Source organism: Urocitellus parryii, chromosome 5, assembly GCF_045843805.1.
Source record: "Urocitellus parryii isolate mUroPar1 chromosome 5, mUroPar1.hap1, whole genome shotgun sequence".
NCBI classification, from domain to species: domain Eukaryota; kingdom Metazoa; phylum Chordata; class Mammalia; order Rodentia; family Sciuridae; genus Urocitellus; species Urocitellus parryii.
In genome coordinates, this window is record NC_135535.1 from 64,084,667 (window position 1) to 64,110,234 (window position 25,568).

Sequence of the window (25,568 nt, forward strand, 5' to 3'; positions counted from 1 at the left end):
GGCATCTGAGACAAAAGGGCCAGAACTTGAGGTTCCTCTGGGGGCAGAAGTTGGGGTTCCTCGTCTTCTCCGGAGCTGGCGAGAACGGTTCAGCATCCGCGGGAGCCACTGCAGCTGAAGCCCCGGTCGCAACCTGGGCGGCCGCAGCGCGCACAACCGCCGCTGGGGGCGCTCAAGTCCAGGGAGCCGGAGCCGGCTCGAGGCGCCAGCAGGCGGGAGGGGCTAGAGGTCAATGGCCTGCTGGCCGCAGCGCTGCCCAGGGCTGGGCAGAGAGCCGTGTGAGAAGGAAGGAAGCCCTCCGGTGCCCGCCCCGCCCAGAAGACCGACGTACAGGGCACAGATAGCCAGACCCTCCCCACCACACTTGTGCAAACTGCCCCCAAAGAAACAGATTCACAGAGCCTTCCCCCAACACACCCAAAGAACCGCCCCCAAGAGAAGAAGGGTCCCCAACCAAGGCAAGCTGCACAGAGACGGCAGGCACAAATGTAAGGACAGAAATACCCTTCAGGTTGGAAGCATCCAAAATGGGGGTGGGGGAATACAAGAGTTGGCCTCTGTGAAAGGTACATTGTTTACTTACCCACACTCCCTGCCCCAAATCCCAGACCAAGCCTGTGGGAAGAAGCAAGAAGGTAAGTGAATCTATATACTAAGTTTGATACTCTCCATTCTCCAAGACGCACGCTCTAACCCTCCGCAGACAGCCAAGAGACTTCCATCCTGCAAGCTCCATGGGTCTGTCTGATCCCCACAGCCTTTTCGTCAAAATTCCTTCCTGACCTTTAAACTCAGTTCCTCCTGCTTTCATCCATATGACTTACTTCAGTGGATGACTTCTTGGAGGAGAAGAAAGCAAAAGACCGCCCCCTTTCTTTAGCCTCAACTGATCTTGGAAACTAGAAGGGGGGGGGCATTTTAAACTTATAAGGGAGACCACAGAGGAGACAGCTCAGTGATCTAAAGAATGTTGTGAAGCCTCACACCATCACTTTTTACCTGTGTGTCTTTGAGGTTGTCATTTACCTGCCCTGAGACTTGTCCCTTGTGTAGGGGTAGTAATTCCTCCCCCCTGGGCTTTTGCAGGGGTTAAAGGAGACGATCATTGCAGCATGCCTATGTGGCTCCCGCCTGCTGGGAGTTCACGCCTGTCTGCCCTTCAGCCTGGCCTACCCAGTTCACACTGGAAATGCTTGGTTCCTATTGCTGTCTACAGTGACAAGCCAGCCCTACCCGTTCCTTTTTAAAAAGCATTCCCAGGCCTGAGGAAGAGAGGCAGAGATGAAGGCACATCACACTAGAAACCTTATCCCCCCATCCCTGGTCTCTGCAGCTGTCTTGATGGACAAACTGGCCCCTGCTGTCTGTCATGGGGGTGGGGGAGGGGCAAGATACTTGTGGGATCACCCCCCTCCCCAGTGCCAAGGGTCCTCATTAGCAGAGCCCTTTTGTTCCCAGGCTGTAAGAAGGTGGGGAGACTGGCTCCAGAAGAACTGGTTACCCTCCAAGTGACCCCTCCCCATCTAACAAGGGTTGTGGCCGCTCCGCCATGCCCTGCTCACCCACAGCTATCAGAAGCACCTTCTCCCCTCACCGGCTCTCCTCACTCTCCAGAAGTCTGCGGTAGGTGGCGATCTCGAGGTCCAGGCCCAACTTGACAATCATGAGCTCCTGGTACTCGCGCAGCTGCCGCGCAATGTCCTGCTTGGCCCGCTGCAGGGCGCCCTCCAGCCAGGCCAGCTTGCCCTTAGCACCTCCCGAGGCGCCCTCCTCCTGCAGGGCTGCCAGGTCCTTGGCTTTCTCTAGTTCACAGGGCTGAGGGTGAAGGAAAACCAGGGACAGAAGACATCCTTGGCCTCCACTCTTCTGCCCTCAAGGATTCAGATCTTTCTCAGGGATGAAAGGGCCAGTGAGGGCTTGGAGACTGTCCATGATTGTGAGAAGAGGTAACAGGCCTGTGCTAGGCCTGTGTCTAGACTGCAGGATACAAAACAATCCACCCACCCCCTGCAATCGGGTGGAGATTTGGGGCCAGCCATCTGGGATGACTGAGAGAGAGCGCTTTGCAATCTAGCTTGGTGACACCCCTCATGGGAGCTAGGATCCAGGAAGCATCGAATGCTACTGGTGTTCGTGTTTCATGAGGAAAACCAATAGAAAGAATACCTTTCCCCACAGACACTCAAGTATGGGGTCTCTGAGAAAAATAATAATAGTAACAAATACTGAAGCCTGAGGCCAGCCTGCTGCTTGGGGAACAGGCTGCCTCACCAGGGAGGTGAACCATGACAGGCCCACCCCACCCACCCTGCCAGCCCTGCCCCCTTAAAGTCATCAGTGCCTGGACAAGAGCAAAGCTTCACCGGGAATGTCCCTCAGGCCTGAGATACTTGCATTTGCAGAAAGTTAGACAAGATTGGGAGCAGGAGGAGGAGCCCTTCCAGGGGGTGCGTAACAAAGAGGGATAGTGGGGAAGAAAAGAGGGCTGGGAGGGAGAGAGAGATTAGGAGAAAGGAAGCATCCATCAGGATCCTCTTCTTCCTAAGGCCCAAAGCTCAAGTCACAAACACAAATGTCTGCAGGGGCCTGCCTGGCTAGAAGTACTAGAGGTGAAGGCCCAGTGTTAAACAGACATCAGTCTATCCAGTTCCACAGAGAAACACACTCTCTTCCATTTCCCTGATGACACCAGGAACCCTCTCGAGCTTTCTATCTTTTGGTTCTCTAGGCAAGGGTTCTACGCCTTTTCTCTTCCACAAGGATCACAGAGTGAAGTCAGGGTGTGAAATGGCAAAGGGTCTTCGGCCTAGGTACCCAAAGATGCAGTTGGGAGTGGTAGGCCCTGCAGCACCCCTGAACTTGTACCCTACGAGAAGAAGATGGAGAAGAAAGAGATGTCTCTTCTCCAGCCTAATGTTACCAGCTTAATATGGCCAGATCTTCATGTTTTAAAGAAAACAGGAATTCTAGGTAAAAATCTTGCAACTTCTGAAATATACATACCCATATAAACATAACTATACAAATAATCATATTCATACATATTTTTTATACGCTAGTTACCCACTTGACGTACCTAGAGTTCCAGGCAAAGGTAGGCATGCAGCCTGCTTCTGTTTGCTCACACATTTACAAACAGAAGACTCTGGAGGGTTTCTGTCTAAAGGATGGGAGGGTCTGGAATAGTTGTCATAAACAATGGGCACCCTCCCACCGTCACCAGGCTGCCACCCCTACGCCCACACACCTGACCCTTAGCACCATCCACCTCCACAGCCAGCTGCTGAATGGCCTGGTTAAGCCTGTTCAGATCCTCCTTGCTGTGCCTCGGGCCCTGCGTGTGCTTCTGTGTGGCCATCTCCATCTCCTCACACTGGGGGTGGGCAGGAGAGGAGAATGAGGAGATCAGGACCCATGGCTCCGGTGTCCACCCTCCATGGTCGTCACAGACGGCCAGCTCACTTCTGTGGTCATCTGTATGTCCACCTAAAAAGGGGCTAGCAATCTTCCTTGTCTCCAGGGTCATTGGCTGCACCAGGCAGCCCAGCCAGGAGATGATAACGCCAGTCCGCACTCCACACCAATTATCACAGTTTATCCCATGTGACCACCAAAATGAATATTAAAAGCACTCGATAAAATTTTTAAATGATTCCTAATTTTAAAAGTACTTTTTCCAAATCTGGGAATATGAGGAAACCCACTTAACTTGATGAATGCGATAAATCAGAACCCAGTGACGGGGACCCAAGCACCAGCTCCTTTTCTCCAACCAAGACTACTATGGGGAGCGCGGCCTACAGGAGATGAAGTTGGTGGCACTTTTGCCTCCACGTGCAATACGTAAACAGCTGGGGCACAGTGCCTGACACTTTTCCTAATCTTTTACTGCCACCATCTCATTGGTGCCTCATGTCTATCTGTGAAATAGGCCTGGTAGAGGCGACCGTCTGTCACCTTTCCCTGAGCAAGCAGGCGGGTACTCATTCCATCTACCGTGGGCACGGAAGTAGGGGCTCAGAGGTGCTGAGCCAGAATGCATGTCTTAAAAATCTTTTTAGTTGTAGTTGGACACATACCTTTATTTTGTTTATTTACTTTTATGTGGTGCTGAGGATCAAACCCGGTGCCTCACCTGTGCTAGGCAAGTGCTCTACCACTGAGCCTCAACCCCAGCCCCAGAATGCATTTTATACCCTGAGGGACAGTAAAGTCACTCACAACCCAGACAGTGGGAACCTCGCCCACAAATTTCTGCTGTGTCCCCACTGCCCACCCGTTCCTGCTCCTTTTCCCAAAAATTGTAGACGCAGCAGAAAAGCTTGTGCCTGACTGGGTCCCACAGATCAGAGCGGAATCTAAGCCCCCTTGATCCCTGGGTGACCCATGAGTCACCCGGACAAGTCTCACCTTGTGAAAGGAGCTATGGTTTCCTCCAGTTTCTCTTGAACACCAAAGCCCAGCTCCAGCGCCCGAGGAGCTCCAGAATCTTCACCACTGAGGCTTCTCCTTCCTGGGGGCTTTGTGACGTCACCTTGTTTCAGTCGCAAAATTCTGACCTGGAGGTCTCAGAGATGGGATGGAAAGAGGCCGTCCTGTGGCCGAGATGGGAAAATGGAAGTCCCTGGATTGAAGTGGGAAAGTGAAGGAAATTGGAAGAGAGAGAAGGCTACTTCAGATGGGGGAAAATGTGTGAAGTTAGGGAGTCTGGGCTTGTGGCATGTACAATGGGGAGCTACAGAAGGCGCTTGAGCAGGAGAGTGGCCTGATGTGGAATGTCATTTACGAAAGCCAGTCTGATAACAATGTGGAAGATACAGGAGGGTAAGAAACTGGACTGGGGATGGCAGTTCCCAGAACTGGCAGGGAATCTGGGGTGAGGCTCTGACTAAACTGGTGGAGGGAGCCAGACCAGAGAGCACAAGTTGCCGCTGATATTTTCTTTTTCTATATAAATTTCTCTTACTGCAAAAGAGCATCTGTAACATATGTTCAATGATGTAAATAGCCACAATAACATAACAAACCTGTGCGCTTACCAGTACCTCCAAAAGTCTCCTTGGGACCCATGCTGACCCATGATCCATGGCCCTGCCCCTTCCCCTGGGATTTTATGTTAATCTTCTCCTTGCCTTTCTTTGTTTTATCATATGCAAGAATCCCTAAACTATTACCTGGTTTCACCTACTTTTAAGCTTTGTAGGTGAAACCAGGTAATAGTTTAGGGATTCACTGTGTGCTTCTAAAAACTACTTGCTTTTTCCTCTCTCGAGTTGTATTTTGAGATTTATCTCTTTTGATGAAGCTTTGTTTATTTTTCAGTGTTGTGTAGCATTCCAAATGTGCTTATTCATTTACCTATTAGTAGTGCATATGTGCTTTTTGGTTTCTTGTAACAAACCACGCTGTTACAGATATTTGTACTTATCTGTGGGCACACTTCAACAAGAAGTTCTTAGGGCTACTGGCAATCAAACAGGTTTTTTTTATTTTTTTATACCAGGGATTGAATCCAGGGGTGCTTAACCACTGAGCCCATCCCTAGCCCATTTTTATTTTTTATCTTGAGGCAGGGTCTAGCTAAGTTGCTTAAGACCTCACTAAGTTACTTAGGCTGGCCTTACACTCACGATCCTCCTTCCTCAGCCTCTGGGATTAAATGTCATTTTATTATAATTTGGAATAATATATGTGTGTGTATATATGTGTATGGGTATGTGTGTATGTGTGTATATGCCTGAATCACTACCACACACATACACAATATATAAACTGAAATTATATTATTTATGATATAAAATTATTTGTTAAAAAACTGCTCATCCCTACTGTATGTAATGTACTCTGATATTCTGACTAATCTCATTAACAGATTTTCACTTTCTATTTATGTCCTTGTGTTTTAGCTTCACTTCTTATAAACGGCATTTTACTTGTCTTTTTTTATTTAGTAATATAACGAAAAGGAAAGATCCATGAATATTTTCCCAGACCAAATGTATTACGGAGTTGCTAGCAAGCCACCTACAGGCTCCTGCCCTTGCCTCTCCTGTGCTTACCAGAGCTCGTCACTTCCCTGAATGGTGCTATATCCCTTTGATTTTGTTTTGTTTTGTTTTATCAAATACATGCATAACTAAAAATGTAGTTTGTAGTTTTTTTCCTAACCTTTTTTATATAGAGAAAGCATTTTCATGATTACTATTGAAGTTTTAATATCTCTTTAAATTATAAGTGTTCTTTGTATTTCTGGATATTACTTCTTTGTCACTTCTATGTACTACAAATATCATCTTCAAGTTTACAAATTGTCTTCATGGCCTATTTTGATAAATAAAAGTTCTAAATGTAATGTATCCTTAATTTATCAATCTTTTATTTTGAGCATAGTATGTTTCTTGCTTAAAAATCTTCCCTATACCAAGGTCCAGTGTTTTACTTCTAAAGTTTTAAAGTTTTGCTTTTAACATTTATGATTTTAACTTGTTTAAAATTGATTTTGTGTATAATAAAGAACAGATATCCAGTTTAACTTTTTTCCTGTGGATATATGTAACTATGTATGGGTCCTCCTTTCCCTGCACTCTGTTATATGTCAAATACACACACACACAAAAAAAAATGTTACATTAAGGTTATATTAAGTTTATGCTCTTGTTTATCAAAGCTTATGCACAAACTTGTTTATATATGTATATAAATGTAGAAGCTATCTATTTTGTTCCATTGGTTAATTTGCCCATCCTTGTATGAGTACCCCAGTATCCAATTATTGTTGCTTTATAATAAATAAGTTAAGATTCCTAAAAGAAGAGTAGTCCACTCATTCCTTTTTATTGGTACCTTGGCTATTCTTTCCCTTTGTTCTTCCCCATAAATTTTAGAACTAACTCATCAAGATGTATGTTGTTTGGAACTTGATTATAGTCACATCCACCCTGTAGATCAGCTGAACCAGAATCAATATCTTGTCGTAGTAATGCTTCCTATCTATGAACATGGTACATCTTTCATTTAGTTGGATCTTTTTTTATCCTTAATTTTCTATAACACTTTTACAATGTTTATATTTCTCAAGGTATAGGCCTCTCCCATATTCATTATATTTATTTCTAAGTATCTTGTGGACTTTAAATCATTTTATCAATTTTATTTAGATATAATTTGCATACATTTTAAGAGAACAATTCAACAAATTTTGACATTTCCATCCCCTTAGAAAGTTCCCTGATGCCTTTTGCCATCGGTCTCTCACCCCATTCCAAACCAACACTGATCTAATTTTTATCACTGAAGACAATTTTTTCTAGTTCTAGAACTTCAAATGAATGGAAGCATACAGTCTATATTTTTATTTCTTTTTTCCATTTAGCAAAATGTTTTGTAGATTCACCCACATTGTTTCATGAATGTACTAGTAGTTCATTTTTTTATTGCCAAGTGATATTCCATTGTCTGACTGTATCCCAGATTGTTTATCTATTCATCTGTTGATAAACATTTGGGTTGTTTCTAGTTTGGAGCGATTATGAATAAAATCCCTATGAAATTCATGTACAAGTGTCTGTATAGACCTGTTTTTCAGTTCTCTTGGGTAAATGTCCCAATCACTGTGCCATTTGATAAGTGCTCATTTTTTTTTCTGTCATGCATACAGACTTTAATATTCTAAACAAAGCATTAGCAAATAAAATTGAAGTAAAATAACTCTATATAACAATCAAGAGGGAAATATTCCAGGTATTCAGGGCTATTTCAACATTCAAAAAGAAATTATTATCCACTAGATGAATAGGCTAAAGAAGCGATATCATGTGACTATATCAGTTGCTACAGAAAAAGCATTTGACAAGATCCAGTATTATCATGATAAAACATCTCGGTGTGATAAAAAATAGTTTAGATTTTTCTCTTAAATGTAAGTAACATCACACTGAATAGTGAGATACCACATGCTTTCTCCTTAAAGTCTGGAAGGAAGTCAAGTACCATCTCTTTCAGTTCTTATGGAACATCATACTAAAAATGCCAACTAGTGCAATAAGATAAGAAAAAGAAATTAAACTTTTACTGATTGGAAAGAAAAAAATAAAACTGTGTTCATGGTTGTCTATGTGGGAAAACTTGAAGAAACTACCAATAACTCCTTGAACTAATAAGAGAGTATTACAATGTCATAAGACACAAGGTTCATACAAAAAGGTGATTGCTCTCTTAAGAAGGGTTGCTCTTTTATTGTATAAAGATGTTAATTCAATTCAATAAATGGGTTTTCCACTCCAAGGAGGTTGTAGCCAAATCTTGAAGAGAAAGAAACCTTCCACTGAGGAATCAGTGGTCCTCTGCAGGGAGTAGTACAATGGATTGATAAGTGCTCATTTAACTTTAAAAGAAACTGTCATACAGGGGCTGAATGTACCTCAGTGATAAAGCACTTGCTTAGAATGCACGCTGCCCTGGATTCAATTCCCAGCACTACAAAATAAAATGAGGTTGGCATACAGCTCTCCAAGGTAACACTAGCATTCTATACTCCATAACATTCCAGCTGATTCACACTTGGCATTGTCAATCTTTCATATTTTAGCTTTTTATTACTGGGGGGGGGAATCTAAACACAACCTCCAGCTTCAAAACACCTAATTGACTTAAAAATTCACAGCTGGGCAATGCATTATTAGTCTCACACTGGTTTTGCTGTAGAAAACAACTCTGATGTGTGTGTTATGATGATTATAGTTCACTAGGTTGCTCTACAGGGACTTAATGGCCATTTTTGCTAAAAACACTGACTCATTCCTTGAGCCTAGAAGTTAGGAATATGAGGTGGGTGCAGTAGCACATGCCTATAATCCCAGCGACTTGGGAGGCTGAGGCAGGAAGATGTAAAGTTCAAGGCCAGCCTCAGCAACCTAGCAAGACCATGTCTCAAAATAAAATGAAAAGCAAAAAGGGCTGAGGGTCGTGGCTCAGTAGTAGAGCACCCCTGGTTTCAATACTTGTACTGTGGAAGGAAAGGAAAGGAAAGAAGGAAGGAAGGAAGGAAGGAAGGAAGGAAGGAAGGAAGGAAGGAAGGAAGGAAGGAAGGAAGGAAGGAAAGGAGGGAGGGAGGGAGGGAGGGGACCAGAAACACCAGACCATGAAAAGAGGTGGCAATCCAAGCTCCTAGAAGTATTTCCAGAAAATATTTGAATATTCCTCCCCTTTATTAGCCTATCTCTTTCCTTCATAATTCCTATACCATATCTGTAATCTGTCAACCCCCTGCAGTCAAGAAGCAGATTTGCCAGCATGGATTCCCACTTCTCCATTCTTTGGCCATGAACAAAGCCTTTCTTTCTCCCCAACTCATCTCTCAGATTGTTTTTTCCATGGGGTGAGCTTCTGAGCCTTGGGTCCGTAACAGGAAGTATGAAGAAGGTTCACAGTGCACTGGTTGCCATCTTGTCTGGGTCCACCAAGACAAGACACACTCATATGCATCCAGTTACATGAAGTGGATTTGTTACTTGCACACCAGTTGCAAAGAACAATGGAAGCCTAAAATCTCTTGTGAGCCCAAGGCTCAGGAAGCTGCCATTTGCACCACAGATGAAGGACCCCTAAAGGCAGCTGCCCTGGGCTCTACACCTCAGAGGTGACATAAAACACTGAGCTAAAATATTGAAGGACATTCTTCAGGAGGACAGAAGCCAGGCTGTTCCTCAGCCACTCCCTGTCTCAGGATGCCGGGTTCTCAGCACATTCTGCAGTTTTTCTTGGAACTTCAAGCAAGTAATGGAGAGAACTGCGTCAGACCACGGACACCCAAAGAACTGCCGAGCAGTGGGTGTTACATATTTTCTCCTTGTGGTTTTAATTTGGATTTCCTTTATGACTAATAATGATGAGCAACTTTTCACGTGCTCCTTGGCCCTTAATATATTTACTTTTGTAATAGGTTGATTCAAGTCTTTTGCCCATTTTAATTGAGTTGTTTTTCTCATTATTATTGAGGTCAGACTTCTTTATTTTATGTTTAATGTAATTATTGATGACTAGATTTCCTATAATCCCTTCTGTTTGCTTGTTTTGGCTTTGCTTTGATTGTTCTCTATTGTTCCCTTTCTGCCTTCTTTTGGATTAATCAAATATTTTAAAATATTTAATCATATTTATTTTATTGGCTTTATAGCAATATTTTATTTTGGTAATCACTCTAGAATAACAATATGTATCCTAAATCTATCAAAGTCTATTTAGAGCTAACATCGTGCTACTGCACACTTCTCAGCTGACATTTCATCCTTCACAGAACCATTCACAGTCCCACAGAGTTATTGTGAAATCTATATTTGCTTTTTGTCCAGTTTCCTGGCATACAACCCTTAAAATTCTTGGAATCTCTGGGGTGATAGTATCTTTTTTATGCTAGTGAGTTGACGGATGGCACAGCCCTATGGAGTGTCTGGATCTGGACTGGTCAGAGGAAAAAAAGAAGTCAGGATTAAAGGTGGGGATTTCTAGCCCCTCCCCCAATCTCTAGGGAGCAGAGAGGGGCTGAAGATGAAGTTGGTCACCAGTGGCTAATGACTGAATCGATCATGCCTATGGAATGAAACCATCCTAAGAGCCCAAAAGGACAGGGTTTGGAGAGTTTCTGAAGAGCTGATTGCATGGGGGTTTCTGGAGGGCGGTCATGAGGCTTGAAAGCTCTGCCCGCCCTCCCAGTGCCTCCCACACGCTAGACAAATGCTCTGCCAATGAGCTTCAGCCCCCTCCCTCATCATATCTTTTGCAATGCACAGCAATGGGTACATTTTGTCCACTCTTTTTTGGGGGGGGGCATTACTGGGATTGAACCCAGGGACACTTACACACTGAGCTACATCCCCAGCCCTTTTTAATATTTTATTTAGAGACAGGGTCTTGCTGAGTTGCTTAGGGCCTTGCCGAGTTGTTGAGGCTGGCTTTGAATTTGTAATCCTCCTGCCTCAGCCTCCCGAGCCACTGGGATTACAGGCTTGCTCCATTCTTGGGTTTCAAAATGCCTTTATTTCAACCATGTTTTAGATACATTTGCTGGTTATAAAATTCTTAGTTTATTATTATCTGGCCATGATTGTTTCTGACAACTGGTCAGTGGCTCTCTATGTAATGTGACCTTTTTTCCCTGGTTTCTTTGAAAAAAAAAATTTTTTTTTACTCTCAAGAGTTTAGAATTTTCCCTATATGTCTATGTGTGATATTATTTTTATTTATTATGCATGAGGCCCCTTGATAAATTGAGTTGATGTTTTTATCAAATACAGGACATTTTTTGTCAAATATTTTTCTGCCTCATTTCTATTCCCTTTCCTTTTGGAATACCTATTACATATATGCTAAATTATTTGATGTGGTACCAAGGGGCCCTAAGGCAGTTAATTTTTCTTCTATTTTTTTTTCCTTTATTCTTTGTACTGGAAATTTTCCATGCATCTGTCTTCCAGACCACTGATCCTATTTTAATGGGAATGACACAGCAAAGGTTGCTGCCTAGGCATTAGAAGTAGAACAGCACACCAAATGGCACCGGCCCACGGGCAGAAGAAAGAACTTAGAGGCATCTTCCCTGCCTAGCAGATTGGGCTCCACACTTTCCCTACCCCTTCCTTTAGATGGACCATCAGGCATTTGACAACAAACTTAAAGCAACCACGCCCTATTCTCTTACAAATACTGTTAATGTTACCAGAGTCCTTTAGGAATAGCCCCTACTCTATCACAAGAGACCAGATTCAGCCACCCAGCCCATATGTCAATCAAAGAGATGAGCAGTGGTAAAGGGCAGGAAAGGAGCTTTTAATCAGCATGGCTATACCAGGAAGTACAGATATAGGGGTATAGTGATCAAAAGTCTATCTTCAAAGGACTGACAGAAACTTTGTGGTTTTACAGAAAAGGGGACTTGTATGACTGAGGGATTTGCATAGCTGACAGAGTAGGTCATCCTGATCAGACCACGGTCCGGCCCATCATTGCCTCAGCTCAGATTGTAAGAGGTGACCATGGAGATGTCAGCTTCAGGGAGCAATCTGGTTCCCCTGAGATGTTTGCTCCTGCTGGGGGGGGGGGTGGGCAGCCTCAGTCCCTGTCAGGGGATAATTACTCCCATTTGGTGGGGTGGGGGTGGAGGGTGTGATTTTATCATGAACAGTACTGTCATCTGTGAGGATCTTTTATTCCTGGATTCCAAGGTGACTAAAGGTTTAGGGCAATGACTGGAGACTTCCAGGATCTGAAGTTGAATGTCCCTGCAAATCTTGAAAATATCTTAGCAACTCTGATCTCAGTGTCCTCAGTCTTGAAGGGGGATGAGATAGGTTAGATCGATTTAGGGCTAATAACCTTGTATTACATTCCTTAAGCGATTGACAGGCTCATGTGCAGATTTAGCAAGAATCTGACCCAAGGTTTAAGGCAATAAAAGAGACAGAGAGAAATGAAGCCAGAGGCTGAGCTTCACCCTGCTTTAAGTTACCCAATGGGGTCCCTGCAAATCTAAGTAAAGAGATTTGCTACTGCTCTTAGCAAAGGCAGTAAATGGTGATCTTGATATCCAGGCCCAGCTTGGAGTTCATCACCTCCTGGTACTCCTTGAGCAGGCAGGCCATGTCCTGCTTGGCCTTCTGCAGGGCGCCCTCCAGCTCAGCCAGCTTGCAGCGGGCATCGCTCAGTGCCACTTCACCCTGCTGCTCAGATTGGGTCACTGCGGCCTCCAGCCTGGTGTTCTGGGGGCCCAGAGGAGAACAGGGGAGGTTATGGCCCCTGAGTGTGTCTGTTCGTTACCTCAATATGTTCAGTATATCTATCTGGCTAGGAAACCCCCCCAAAAGTGGGTCTTGCCTTCATCAGTTGGGTCACCCTGAGTCACCAAACCAGGGACTCTACCTGAGCAAGTGGACTAGAGACTGGATGTTGAACTATTTTTTTCTTATAATCATATATGCTATATTTTTTCTTTTTTCACATCTTTATTGGTGCCTTATAGTTGTACTTAACAGTGAGATTTGTGGTTACCTATTCACACATGCATACAATACAACAATATAATTTGGCCAATATCACTCCCAATCACATTCCACCACCCCTACTCTCTCCCCCACATCCCTTTCCTCTATTCTACTGATTTCCCTTTGATTTTCAAGACTCTCCACCACCTTTATTTTTCCCCCTTTAGCTTCCACCTATGAGAGAAAACATACGACCTTTGAAATTTTGCTTAACATAATGTTAATTTCCACGTGTTTTCCTGCAAATGACATAATTTAATTTTTCTGTATGGCTCCATAAAACTCCATTGGGAATATATATATATATATCAGATTTTCTTTATCCATTCATCCTTTGATGGACACCTGGGCTGATTCCATAGTTCACATGTTGTGAATTGTGCTGCTATGAACATGGGTATGCAGGTATCACTATCGTTTGAGGACCTTAATTCTTTAGGATGAATATGGAAGAGTGGTATAAATGGGTCATATGGTGGTTCACTCCCAGTCTTTTGAGGAACCTCCATACTGATTTCCAGAGTAGTTGCACTAATTGACAATCCCACCAACAGGGCAAAAGTGTCCAATTTCCTCCACATCCTTTCCAGCATTTATTATTGTTTGTATTCCTGGCCACTGCCTAAGTTTAGACAGGGTACACCCTGGCTGTGTGGCACTGGGTAAGCCCCAGACTCCTTGTTATTGGGCACTGTGACCCATACCTGGCACTTGGCATTCTCGACCGACCTCAGCTGTCAGCTTCCAGATCATTCAGTTCAGCTGGTTGATCTCCCTGGGGCAGTGCAAGGTCTCCTGGTGCTAGATCACCGTGGCCCTCATCTCCTTGCACTGGGGGAGACAGAGATGCTCGTGAAGTTCAGCATGGGGCAGCCACCACCTCTCTCTATGCCAAGGCCCCCCATGCACATCCCTGCAAGAGGAGCCATTCACAACCAAGAAGGCACCATCCCCAGCATGTCCACAGCCTGCACACACCTATGTGCCTGCCCTGTCTATGTCCCCCATAGAATCATTTGATCTTCGCTTACACATTCCCCAGGAAGGACGCATGTCACTTGTTGGGGGCAGGGGACAGTTTCTTCAGCCAAAAGAAGCCTTGCTAATAGCTAGCTCTTGTCCCTCACAGTGCTACGTCTAGGAGGCAGGTGTCCTGAGCCCCTTATCTTGCTGCGGTCCCAGGAATTGGCCTCAGCCCAACTACAGTTGGCAACGTCATCATACTGAGCCTTGATCTCAGTCACGATGCAGTCTATGTTCTGGTCACAGTTGTTGTCCATCCGGATGATGACTGAGGTGTCAGAAATGTGAGCATGGAGCAGGGTATGTGATGCATGCCTATAATCCCAGCAGCTTGAGAGGCTGAGGCAGGAGGATCAGGAGTTCAAAGCCAGCCTTAGCAATGGCAAGGCACTAAGCAACTCAGTGAGACCCTGTCTCTACATAAAATACAAAATAGGGCCAGGGTTAAGGCTCAGTGGTTGAGTGCCCCTGAGTTCAATCCCCAGTACCTAAAGGAAAAAATAATAATAATAAATGTGGGTGTGGAGAACCTGGATGCCCAACTTTACTGACGAAGGCAGCAAACGTGCTCTTGGAGCACTTGATCTGCCCCTTCTTGTGCTTCGTGTGCTGCACGTTGGGGTCCATCTCCCAGTTGAGGGACGTGGGCAGGCCCTCTTTGGTGACACAGTGGTGATGCAGGGGAGGTCCACACACACCACAAGAGCAAGAGCCCAGCTGTGTCTGCAGGAGCCACTGCAGAAAGCCTGCGCTGCAGCTGCCTAAACCCCAGGAAGGTGGAGATTTAGCAGTGGCTGGGCAGGGGTCCACAGACCAAGGCACAGCTGGTAGTGCGGCCTGAACCATGTCTCTGAGAGGTCACCCAGTAGCAGAACTACCAGAGCTCAGGCAAGACCATCCACAAATCATGGTAACTCCAGGCTGGAGGAGGTGGATCTAAAGGAAAAGACAGGATTCTGACTTCTCCCTCACTGCCTCATCTCCCCCCTTTAACAGAAAGCACAAGACCACACTCTCCAGATAGTCTCTGTTATCTGGGGATCCTTCAGGAGAACTTGTCCCATAGCTCTGAGACTGGGTCCCCAAAGCCTTAAAAGAGCAGTGGAATTTGGAGTCCTCAGTCAGGAGAGCATCAGTTTGCAGGAGGCCACAGTCCCAGGACCTGGAAGAGCAGGCCAGGCCATGGAGGGCTCCCTTGATTGTCACCAGTGCAATAGGCAATGGAGAGGAAAATAATAACTGTAATAATAACAACCACAATTATTGACAGCTGGCTATACACCAGGCATTGTGCTAATGCTTTATAGACACACTTTATCCTCAGAATGTCTCTGGGAAAGTTTTATTATCTCAATTCTAGATACTAGGGAAACTGAGACTCAGAGAGATTATATGTATGTTTTCACCCAGATCACAAATGGCAGAGCCAAAGTGTGTCTGATTCCAGAGACACTTGATCACTCTACCACGGAGAAGGAAGAAATGGATTTCTGAAATGGGAATACTGATGGTTAAGGTATTTCATGATGAATTTTCCAAAAGTAGACAAACATATACAAGCACACATAAACACACACACACACATACACACACACACACACACACACACACACACACACACAACTTTCACACACAAGCACCCTCCATGTACTATCCCCGTGTCCCCTCTGTGAGCATGGACTCCTCTAGGTCAAGCAGCTCTGGTGCTCAGCTTGATGTTTTAAGCTCACCCTGCTTATCCACCCCTACCGTATCTACCCCTTCATCAGTCAAAGAGGACTGCCTGCCATTCCCCAAATGGGTTCTGGCCTCTCTTGCTTGGTGTCTTTGCTTATACCATTTCCTCAGACTTAATCCTCCTCCTCAGCTCTCATCTTGTCACTTCTAATTCCTCACATTCTTCAAGCCCAACCAAAGTGTTGTGTCCTCCAAGGACTCAGCCCTGACCTCAGCCCCAAGCACCCATACTGGAGGTTCACACTGCAGGAAGTCCCCACAGCCTGGTGCTGCCTTATAGCCAGACCCCTGCAGTTTTGCATGAAGCTCCTCTGAGCACACCTACCCTGTCTGGGATGCAGAATCCTCCCTCATGCTCTGAGCCTGGTTTCTGCAGGATCATCAGAGATGCTCTCTGTCCTGAATTGCTTCCTGGGATCCACTGGGGAGGAGACATGATGAACAACACAGGACATCAGCTTTCCATCCATAGAATGGTGCACTGGACATGGAAAGGGGAAGGAGACTATTGGCCACGAATGGAAAAGTCCTCCTGTTCCCATAGCCTGTGACCACCATCCCTCTCTATAGGGAACTGTCCTTCATTGTCTTTCCTTGACTGTGAAATTTCTCATGTTTCAACCCATTTCTCCTGGGTTCCAAGAATAATAAAGGGGCCACCAGGGAGCACGTTTCCCTGAAGCTGGATCAGGGATCCGTGCCAACAGTTTGTGGGGTTTCTGTCCAGTGTTCACTTTCCTCTTCTTCAGAAGGTTGTGTTCTTAGTGGGCACAAGTCAGCCTGCAGCTTTCCCACCTCTCTGAATTTCAAATGGACTTAATTTGCTGTGTGGACAAAGACAAGCCCACAGGAATGTGGAAAAGACAGCAAAGGGGACAATGGGACACTCCTTGGCAATGAGATGCCAGGCTGGCTGTGATGACCTCTGGAGTTCCAAGATTTAATTACTGTATGCACAATAATAACTCATCTTTAAAGCAAAGGAAGCTCAGGGTGACTTGCATGCTTCTCTTTAATGCCAGCTGCTGAGCGCACACTCTGGTTTCCCCTGGCAGTCACTGGACCCATAATTAACCTCTTTATGACAGGTTGTGGCCTTCTGGAGTTGGTGGCCACCACCAAGTATCAGTGGATATCAGGGAAGGATTTGGATCAGTCCCCTCCCTCTAAGAGCCCATCAGTCTATGTCCCGAGCTCCAAGAACTGAGCTCCCAAAACCCCAACCCTGGGAGAGGCCAGCATGGAGGAGGGCCAGAGAGTCTCCTTTCTGATTCTGACTGCAGGCCTCTATGGAGCCTTCCATGTAAGACCTTTAAAAAGTCCCTGGATCATTCTAAGCTCAACTTCCTAACGGATAAATGGGCCCAATAATATCAAATTCAGAAGGATGCCTAGGAAATTAGATGAATTATGTATTGAAAAGCCCTCCCCAAAGTACAAGGAGCATTGTGTAGCAGTGAGGCACATTTAGCTCCCTTCTCCCCCAAGTGGAGAGGAGAAGAGTATAGGGAGTCCTTGCTCAGGGTGAGGGGGACACTAACTAGAAGAGGAGACGAGATATGAAGTAAGTCCTGAGGAGAAAAGAGAAAGTTTTTGCCTAAAGGGACACAGGTAGAAATGACAAATTAATAATAGTAGAATAAAAAACAAACAAACAAACATTTGTGGAGTTCTTAGTGCTAGGGAGAGCCCTAAATGCTTTCTGGTCCATTATCTCATTAGATCCTCCCAACAAGTCTTATCATTATCCCTACTTAGCCTATGAGAAAACTGAGACTCAGAAAGTTTATACACCTATCCAACCTTACGACATGAACTTGCCCTTGGCTTTCGAGGGCCCTGACCCCTTCAACACACGCGCACACACTGGCCCCCCATACCGTGCACACATGCACAGGTAACTCCCAGGGCTTCCCAAACCTCGGGGTTGGGACCCAAGAGGGGGCCGGGTGTGTCCAGCCACACGCCCGGGATGGAGCCAATAACCCAGCGCTTCCCGGGCTGAGTCCCAGCAGCGGGGCATAAGGGACCCGCCCGCGGTGCCCACAGTGCATGGCCCTCGGAGCTGACCAGGCGCTTCCCGGCCTCATAAAGCGCTGGCAGGAAGCTAAGGCCGTTTCATGTGGGCTGCCAGGCGGCCCGGCCCGCTTTGATTCCCGGCTCGGCGAGGCGCGAGGGCCGAGCCCTCCAAGCTCGTAAACGCCTGGGCGGCGAGCTCCCTCCCCGGGCCCGCGGGCCGCCATATAAGGCTCCGCGCGGGCTTCGGGGTCCAGCCTGCCCCTGCCCCTGCCACTGCACCATGTCCTGCCTCTCCGGCTTCAGCGGCCCCTGCGGCGTCCGAGCCTTCAGCTGCGCCTCCGCCTGCGGGCCCCGGCCAGGCCGCTGCTGCATCACCGCCGCCCCCTACCGCGGCATCTCCTGCTACCGCGGCATCACCGGGGGCTTCAGCAGCCGCAGCGTCTGCGGAGCCTTCCGCTCTGGCTCCTGCGGACGCAGCTTCGGCTACCGCTCTGGCGGCGTGTGCGGACCCAGCCCACCCTGCATCACCTCCGTGTCCGTCAACGAGAGCCTGCTCACGCCCCTCAACCTGGAGATCGACCCCAACGCGCAGTGCGTGAAGCACGAGGAGAAGGAGCAGATCAAGGGTCTCAACAGCAGGTTCGCTGCCTTCATCGACAAGGTGGGTGTCCTGGATGTTCTAGAAGGAGATGGGTTGCCCCAGGCCAGTCTTTATAGAAATGCAAAATGAGGACCGCTATTTTATGATAATTTTCGGGTGTCCAGACCCATGATATTAAATAGCATTGAAAGATCTGATGAGAAAATTCATGTCCTGTTTTCTTCCTTAAAAGTAGCTGGAGAGGGCTGGGGTTGTGGCTCAGTGGTGGAGCGCTTGCCTAGCATGTGTGAGGCACTGGGTTGGATTTTCAGTGCCACATATAAATAAATAAAACAAAGCTCCATTGACAACCAAATAATTTTTTTTTAAAGTAGCTGGAGAAAAATCTCATTGTGTGGCAATGTGTGTGACATCCACTACTTGCTTCCCTTCTGCTTGTAATAAAGACAGCAAGCCCTGGGTTCGGAGCTGTCTGGGACAATAGTTTCAGCTAGGATTTGTTTTGCGAATTCCTTGTGCCTGCCTAGTGATGCTGGTTCAGTGGTGGTAACATGAAGTTACCACTTTAACTCCCTCAGTGTAAATGTTTACAGATTTCACTGAGTGAATATGCTTAGAGATGTCACATGAGTAAAATAGCACAGAGGGTAGCAAAATTCTGAAGTCAGCCTGTGAAGGGTGGATATTTAAGAATTGCTGCCAAGAGTGCAGTCCTTTGAGTGTACACAGAAAGGAAAAGGGGCAGGGATAAGGCAAGGACACCCCCCCCCCCATCACCACCATCAAAGGCTCACAGAAAGATTTGCCAGAGCAAGACTCCAGGCCCAGGATCTCTCCTGCTCCACAGATTCCTGGGGCTAGAAGGTCCAAGGCTTAGATCCCCAGTTGCACCATTCCCCTCTAGGAGGGGCTAGCATGCCTCCACGGACAGCATCCTAGGGAGGTAGCAAGAGATGGCATGTGGAAAAGGTCCCGGCCTGAGCTCCACCCCAGCATCCTCCCCATGAAGACTGTGGGTGAGCTAGCCATGATTTTGAAAGGGAAGATGGGGCTAAGGTAGCCATGAGATCCTATGAGCCAAGACCACCTAAAATTATCCATAAAGTACCAACAGTCTCTATTCCTCATCTGGAAGTTCCAGCCTGGGAATTCCCAGCCACACTCAAGGAGTTGGATGGAAGGGTCCTGAGGCTAAAAGGCAAGGAGGCACCTCAACTCCACCTGAAATGCATGAGGAGTGGAAACCTGGAGGCCAAGGGCCTAGTCTTGTTTACTGACCATCTTCCTGGCCCACAGTGTATTGCTGCCATTGTGTCTCTCCAGTTTGAATGACTTCCAGTAAAGGGTGGCATGCCTCACCTTGTCAATCTGGCCTCCAGAGCTGTGTGACACTGTATCCTATATGAGTGTAGGCCACCTTCGACCATACATACCCCACATCTCCCCAGGCCTCTTCCAACCTTGGGCATCCTGCTTGGAAAGAGTCTAACTTCTCTGCCCTCCCCAACTAGGAAGCCCTTCCCACCCTGACTGTTGGGCAACTGTCCACCATGCCCCAGCTGACCCCCAAGGACAGCCATAAATAAGCCCGCGGTCTGCACTGAGGGAGCTCATGGTGGAAGGCTTCCTTCCTACTTAATCCTGCCCAGTACTGCTTTGGGGAGCCTTCCATGATTGTCACTATCCTCCTTGGCTACCTGTTCCCACAGTAACCCAGCACAATCCTATGTCTCTCATTTGCTCAGCCATGAAACAAGGATTCCACAGGTGCATCCTCAGGTCAGGAGAGCCCAGAAAGAACCATGACATCCACCTTGGCCTCTACACACTTTTTGGCCTCTACACATTTTGCTGCTGGTTCTGTCTCGACTCTTCCTTTTCTCTAAGGAGAGCGGGGCATGCTGGTTCCTCCCGCAGACTTTTCTCCCACTCCCACCCTAGGTGCGCTTCCTGGAGCAGCAGAACAAGCTGCTGGAGACCAAGCTGCAGTTCTACCAGAACCGCAAGTGCTGCGAGAGCAACCTGGAGCCCCTGTTCGAGGGCTACATCGAGACCCTGAGGCGGGAGGCCGAGTGTGTGGAGGCCGACAGCGGGAGGCTGGCCTCAGAGCTCAACCACGTGCGGGAGGTGCTGGAGGGCTACAAGAAGAAGTGAGTGCAGTGGGGAAGCAGGTTTGGAGAAATAAAACAGGATTAAGTCAAGACAATATAAATTTGGATTAGACTACCAGAGGAACTTCCCAATAGAAAGAAGACAGTGACAATAAGCCTCTGAAGGGGAGGGATTTTTTTTCTGGGTTGGGAGTTTATGGTCGTAGAGAGATTCTGAGCTACTCCAGCTACCTCGTCATGATATATTTATTTCATTAATTCATCAAACATTCATTGGACATCTATTCAACATTCTAGGTGCTGTGTTAGGCACTGAGTGGGGGAGGGATAAGAAAGTAAGGAAGATGGAAAAGGAGGGCTGGGGATATAGCTCAGTTGTTAGAGTGCTTGCCTCACATGCATAAGGCCCTGGGTTCAAGCCCCAGCACCACACACACAAAAAAAAAAAATGAAATAAGAGGGGAAAGTTTTACCAGAACAAATTCCTGCCCCTCAGGGAGTCACAGTCCAGAAACAGAGCATGCACCTTCAAAGGCACCCACCCAGGAACCACATCAGCAATGAGAATCCCTGAAACTGGAAGAGCCTTGGGTGACAGGCTGGTTTGAATGCCCAGAGCACAAGAATAGACAAGGTCCCTTCTAGTTCAATGCTCTGGGCTGTGCTTGTCTGGGCCTTTATTCTCTCTTCATCTGAGCTTTGTGTCCTGGGTCCCCAGGTATGAAGAGGAAGTGGCACTCAGGGCCACTGCTGAGAACGAATTTGTGGCTCTGAAGAAGGTGAGTGACCCCAGAGGACTCATCCCACATCTGAACTGAGGGCGGAGGCAGCAGAAAGTTGTGTACATTTGAGAGTCTGAGCAGCTCCCCCAGAATCACAGCTCCCCCAGAATGACTTCGCCCCTGTTCCTCTCTCCCAAAGGCTCCACAGCTCCCCTTTAGCCCCAACGTTCAAGCACAGGGCCAACTTCAAGCAGGCAACATTCTTGTCCATCTGGCCACTGGCTTCCCAGTTCCCCAGGCCCTGTGCCTGATGTAGATTGGGCACTCAATAAATACCCATGACTGAAGGAGCTGCTGAATGTCAGGCAATGCCGACAGCCTCAGGCCGGTGACAGCTGTTGTTCCTCAACTCTTCAGCCTAACTCTGCACAAGTCCCATCACGTTGCCTCTCCTTCCAGCCACCTCAGTGTGACAAAATGAGGCACAGAGTTGAAAGGTCTTGCTCTGAGTTGCCCTGGGCTGGAAGGGGCAGTCTGGATGGCCAGGCACCCTTCTGACCACAGATCTAGATTTTTCTTTGCACGAGATCCAGAGCGGAGAGGTGTGAGGCATCCACACTAGGTCCTAAGCTTGGGTGATAAGGCAAGGTGTGAGTTCTAGAGGAATCATCCTAGTGGTCCCAGAGGAAGTGCCTGGAAACCTGGGGGAACCCCCTCTTCTCCCCACACCTGCTTCTGAGCCCACTAGCTTCATAAAGGGCTTTGCCTGAGCCATGACACCAGACACTAGGATGGCATCCAAGCGAGCTTCCCAAAGAGTCTGCTCAGCCTGCTGGGGGGACAGTGAGAGTTCTGGGTTGTGTTCCCAAGGAGACACCTGGCCTATCTTTCCCCCTTAGGACGTGGACTGCGCCTACCTGAGAAAGTCAGACCTGGAAGCCAACGCGGAGGCCCTGACCCAGGAGATCGACTTCCTGAGACGACTGTATGAGGAGGTGAGGGGCTCAGAGCAGGGGGCAGCAAGAAGAGTGTTAGGCTTTGGAAGGACTCGTCACCATTTTGACTTCCAAGCCCTAAGGCAGCAGGTCGGGAGCACAGATAGTTGAGAGACTGAGGCAGGTTGCCTATCAAGAGTGAAGAAGGAGAGTTTGACCTCTTGTATCCTGTGCCCTGACAAGTGGTTACTTCCTGGTTACTGCGTTAACAATCATTACAGGACGTCAGCTCTGGTCCTAGACCCTGTCTGAGATCAGACAGTTGGTCTCAGACCTGGACTCCCTCTACCTTCTCCTCTCAGCCCCAGGACTCTGGGCCTGAGGGGTGTGGTGGGGTCCCCGGGTTCAGGGAAAGACTATGACTGGGACTTCACACAGGGAAGGAAGCAGGGGAAGGGTCAGGGAAGGACTGTGAGATGGTGAGATGCCAAGAGTCGGACTCTGCACATAGTTCTTGCCCTCCCCTCCTCCTGCAGGAGATCCGCGTTCTCAGCTCCCACATCTCAGACACCTCAGTCATCGTCAAGATGGACAACAGCCGCGACCTGAACATGGACTGTGTCGTGGCTGAGATCAAGGCTCAGTATGATGACATCGCCAATCGTAGTAGGGCTGAGGCTGAGTCCTGGTACCGCACCAAGGTGAGAGGCCCCGGACACCTGCCTTCTGCGCATGGCAGTGGGAGGGGTGTGAGGTATCGTTTAGAAAGGCCTTCTTTTATTCTAAGCATGACAAGAGAAGGGCTGACAGCTCTCAGGTTGAGACGGCTGCCATGTCTGGTTGTACAAGTTGAGCACTATACCACCTACATAGACATCAATGATGTCTTAAGTGGGTGGGATGTCCCATGCTGAGCTTCATGAGCATCTGTGCCTCCCCCCAGTGCGAGGAGATGAAGGCCACAGTGATCCGGCATGGGGAGACCCTGCGCCGCACCAGAGAAGAGATCAACGAGCTGAACCGCATCATCCAGAGGTTGACGGCCGAGGTGGAGAATGCCAAGTGCCAGGTACAGGAGCCCAGGTCCCCCTCAGTGTGGGAAGAGTGGGGTCAGCCTGCATAGAGGAATTTCAATTAGACATCTTGCCACTTTGTGAGAATAGAAGCGAACATCAAACATCAGGCCGTCTTCTTCATGAAAAATGCTCTACATTCCCACTGAATGGAAAAGGCAGGGTAGTGTGGAAGGAAAGGAGGTGCCAAGGGCTTCCCTAGACCCAGGCACAGAATGGAACAGAGCAAATGGCACTGGTCAGGGATGCAGAAAACCTGGGCTCCCCAACCAGCCCTTTCACCATGTGAGGTGGGAGAGTCATTTGCCCTCTCTGGTCCGTGTTCTGGATCAGTGATCACACCCTCAGATGTCGTCAGACACTAGTGAATGGGTGAAGCAGGCTGTACCCAAGGCCCTGGATATGGTGGTATGGCAGGGACTGTGGCTCATGGAAAACACAAAGAGCAAAACCAACCAGATCTCCCCAAGACAGGCCATACAGAACTGCAGGCCTAGTGTGATCAGATCTCCTGATTTTTCAAAAGAAACCCAGAATCTGGATTGTTATGTTAAATTTCCAAAATTGAGGCCCACTGTGCCTATGTTCCCCCGAGCATGAATTTGCAATTCCTAACAAATGAATAGGCTCGTTTGAGAGTCATCAATCAGTGGAAGCCTGGCCTCTGATTTAAACCCAGAACAGGGGGCCTGAATAACTCTCTCCCCTGCCCCCAGAACACCAAGCTGGAGACCGCAGTGACCCAGTCTGAGCAGCAGGGCGAGGCGGCCCTGAGCGATGCCCGCTGCAAGCTGGCTGAGCTGGAGGGCGCCCTGCAGAAGGCCAAGCAGGACATGGCCTGCCTGCTCAAGGAGTACCAGGAGGTGATGAACTCCAAGCTGGGCCTGGACATTGAGATCGCCACCTACAGGCGCCTGCTGGAGGGCGAGGAGCAGAGGTGGGTCCCACACCTATGGAGAGGGTGCCTCTTCAATGTCCCCAAGTAGGGCTGCTGCACTTCAAGGGTCCCGAGCGCATTGGCATATTATTTGCATCTAATTTGCATCAACACTTCTTAAAGGAGGGAATTTGTAGGTTAAAACATTTCAGCAGCTTTTTCCTTCCTAATTTTTGTCTCTTTGCTTTCCCCAGGTTGTGTGAGGGCATCGGTTCTGTAAATGTCTGTAAGTAAGCCACACTGTGGGTTTGGAAATAAGGGCTTGGAGTTTCCCGTGGGCAAACTTTTTCTTAAGGGGTCAGATAGTAAATATGTCAGCCTTGCAGGCAGTGTGGTCTTTGGTAATATGAAGCAGCCACAGTCATAGCCGATGCTAAACAGGAATGGCTGGGTTCACCATATAGCCATGGTTTAAGAGACTAAAAAGAAGGAGAGGGTAGGGCAGTGTGGTTATGGTCGTTTAAGTAGCTATTTCTGCCTGTGGGGAGTTCCTGGGCCAACAGTGTATCAGGGATGCTTGAGATTAGACTCCAGGGAGTGCCCAGGTGATGGTGTGGGAGAAGGCACTAGAAATCTCCAGGAGGAGCCCTAGCTAGGAAAGGGGTTCTGGCCAGCAGGATGGGGCCCCCAGGCCAGGATCTCGCCTGGGGCTAAGCATTGGCCTTCTCCCACAGGTGTCAGCAGCTCCCGGGGCGGAGTCGTGTGCGGGGACCTCTGCGTGACGGGCTCCCGGCCAGTGACGGGCAGCGTCTGCAACGCCCAGTGCAGCGGGAACCTGGCGGTGAGCACCGGAATGTGCGCGCCCTGCGGCCAGAGCTGTGGCAGCGGCCGCTCCGTGCGCTTTGCCTAACGCCCCGGCTGTGTGAAGACCCCGCTCCGCGAGCCCACAGTCCCTGTGCCCCGCCGCGGTCCCGAAGCTCCGAAGGCTCCGGACTTGAGGAGGAAGAAGGGCTGCGGGCACTGCGGCCTGGCCTGCCCACACCGCCGCGCGCCCCGGTCTGCACCCCCTTCCGCACTTGTCCCTCGGCGTCTTCCAGGAAGAGCGGGGCTCCTGGCCCGCAGGTCTGGCCCCGCTGGCCCACCCCCAGAAGTCTAAATGACCGGTTTCCTTGTCGCCTTGGGCAAAGATCCGATCCCAATTTGGGCTGCTCTGGGCGCTTGGACACCTGTGGCTTCTCACAGATTGGCCCCAGGAACCTTCCTGCGCTTTGCCTCCTCCTCCTTCCAAGCCTAGCTATGGTGACAGGCTGCGTTTCCGTTTGGGAGGGACCAAGATTCTATCAACGCCTCTGCTCCCTCCCTTCCCTCCTGCTTGGTCTCCACGTTTCCAATAAAGCTCACAGTCATGTATAATGTGCTCTGATACTGTCCCCTCC

General features: G+C 48.1%; 1 protein-coding gene across 1 annotated transcript; it reads left to right on the forward strand.

The window, feature by feature from the left end:
- The first annotated feature begins 18,093 nt into the window (after nucleotides 1-18,093).
- On the forward strand, nucleotides 18,094-25,042 carry LOC113189787 (keratin, type II cuticular Hb1). The gene is made up of 9 exons (XM_026398767.2): nucleotides 18,094-18,474; nucleotides 20,356-20,564; nucleotides 21,244-21,304; nucleotides 22,147-22,242; nucleotides 22,719-22,883; nucleotides 23,126-23,251; nucleotides 23,972-24,192; nucleotides 24,387-24,418; nucleotides 24,867-25,042. The coding sequence occupies exons 1-9, from the start codon at nucleotides 18,094-18,096 to the stop codon at nucleotides 25,040-25,042; spliced, it is 1,467 nt and encodes a 488-aa protein (XP_026254552.2).
- Nucleotides 25,043-25,568: the final 526 nt, after the last annotated feature.

What these genes read in the sequence shown, in the direction of transcription:
- LOC113189787 (XM_026398767.2), top strand. Translation starts at nt 18,094, where the DNA reads ATGTCCTGCCTCTCCGGCTTCAGCGGCCCCTGCGGCGTCCGAGCCTTC. An exon ending in TGAGACGACTGTATGAGGAG is followed by an intron (nt 22,243 to 22,718) that starts GTGAGGGGCTCA and finishes CTCCTCCTGCAG; the next exon opens with GAGATCCGCGTTCTCAGCTC. An exon ending in AGTCCTGGTACCGCACCAAG is followed by an intron (nt 22,884 to 23,125) that starts GTGAGAGGCCCC and finishes GCCTCCCCCCAG; the next exon opens with TGCGAGGAGATGAAGGCCAC.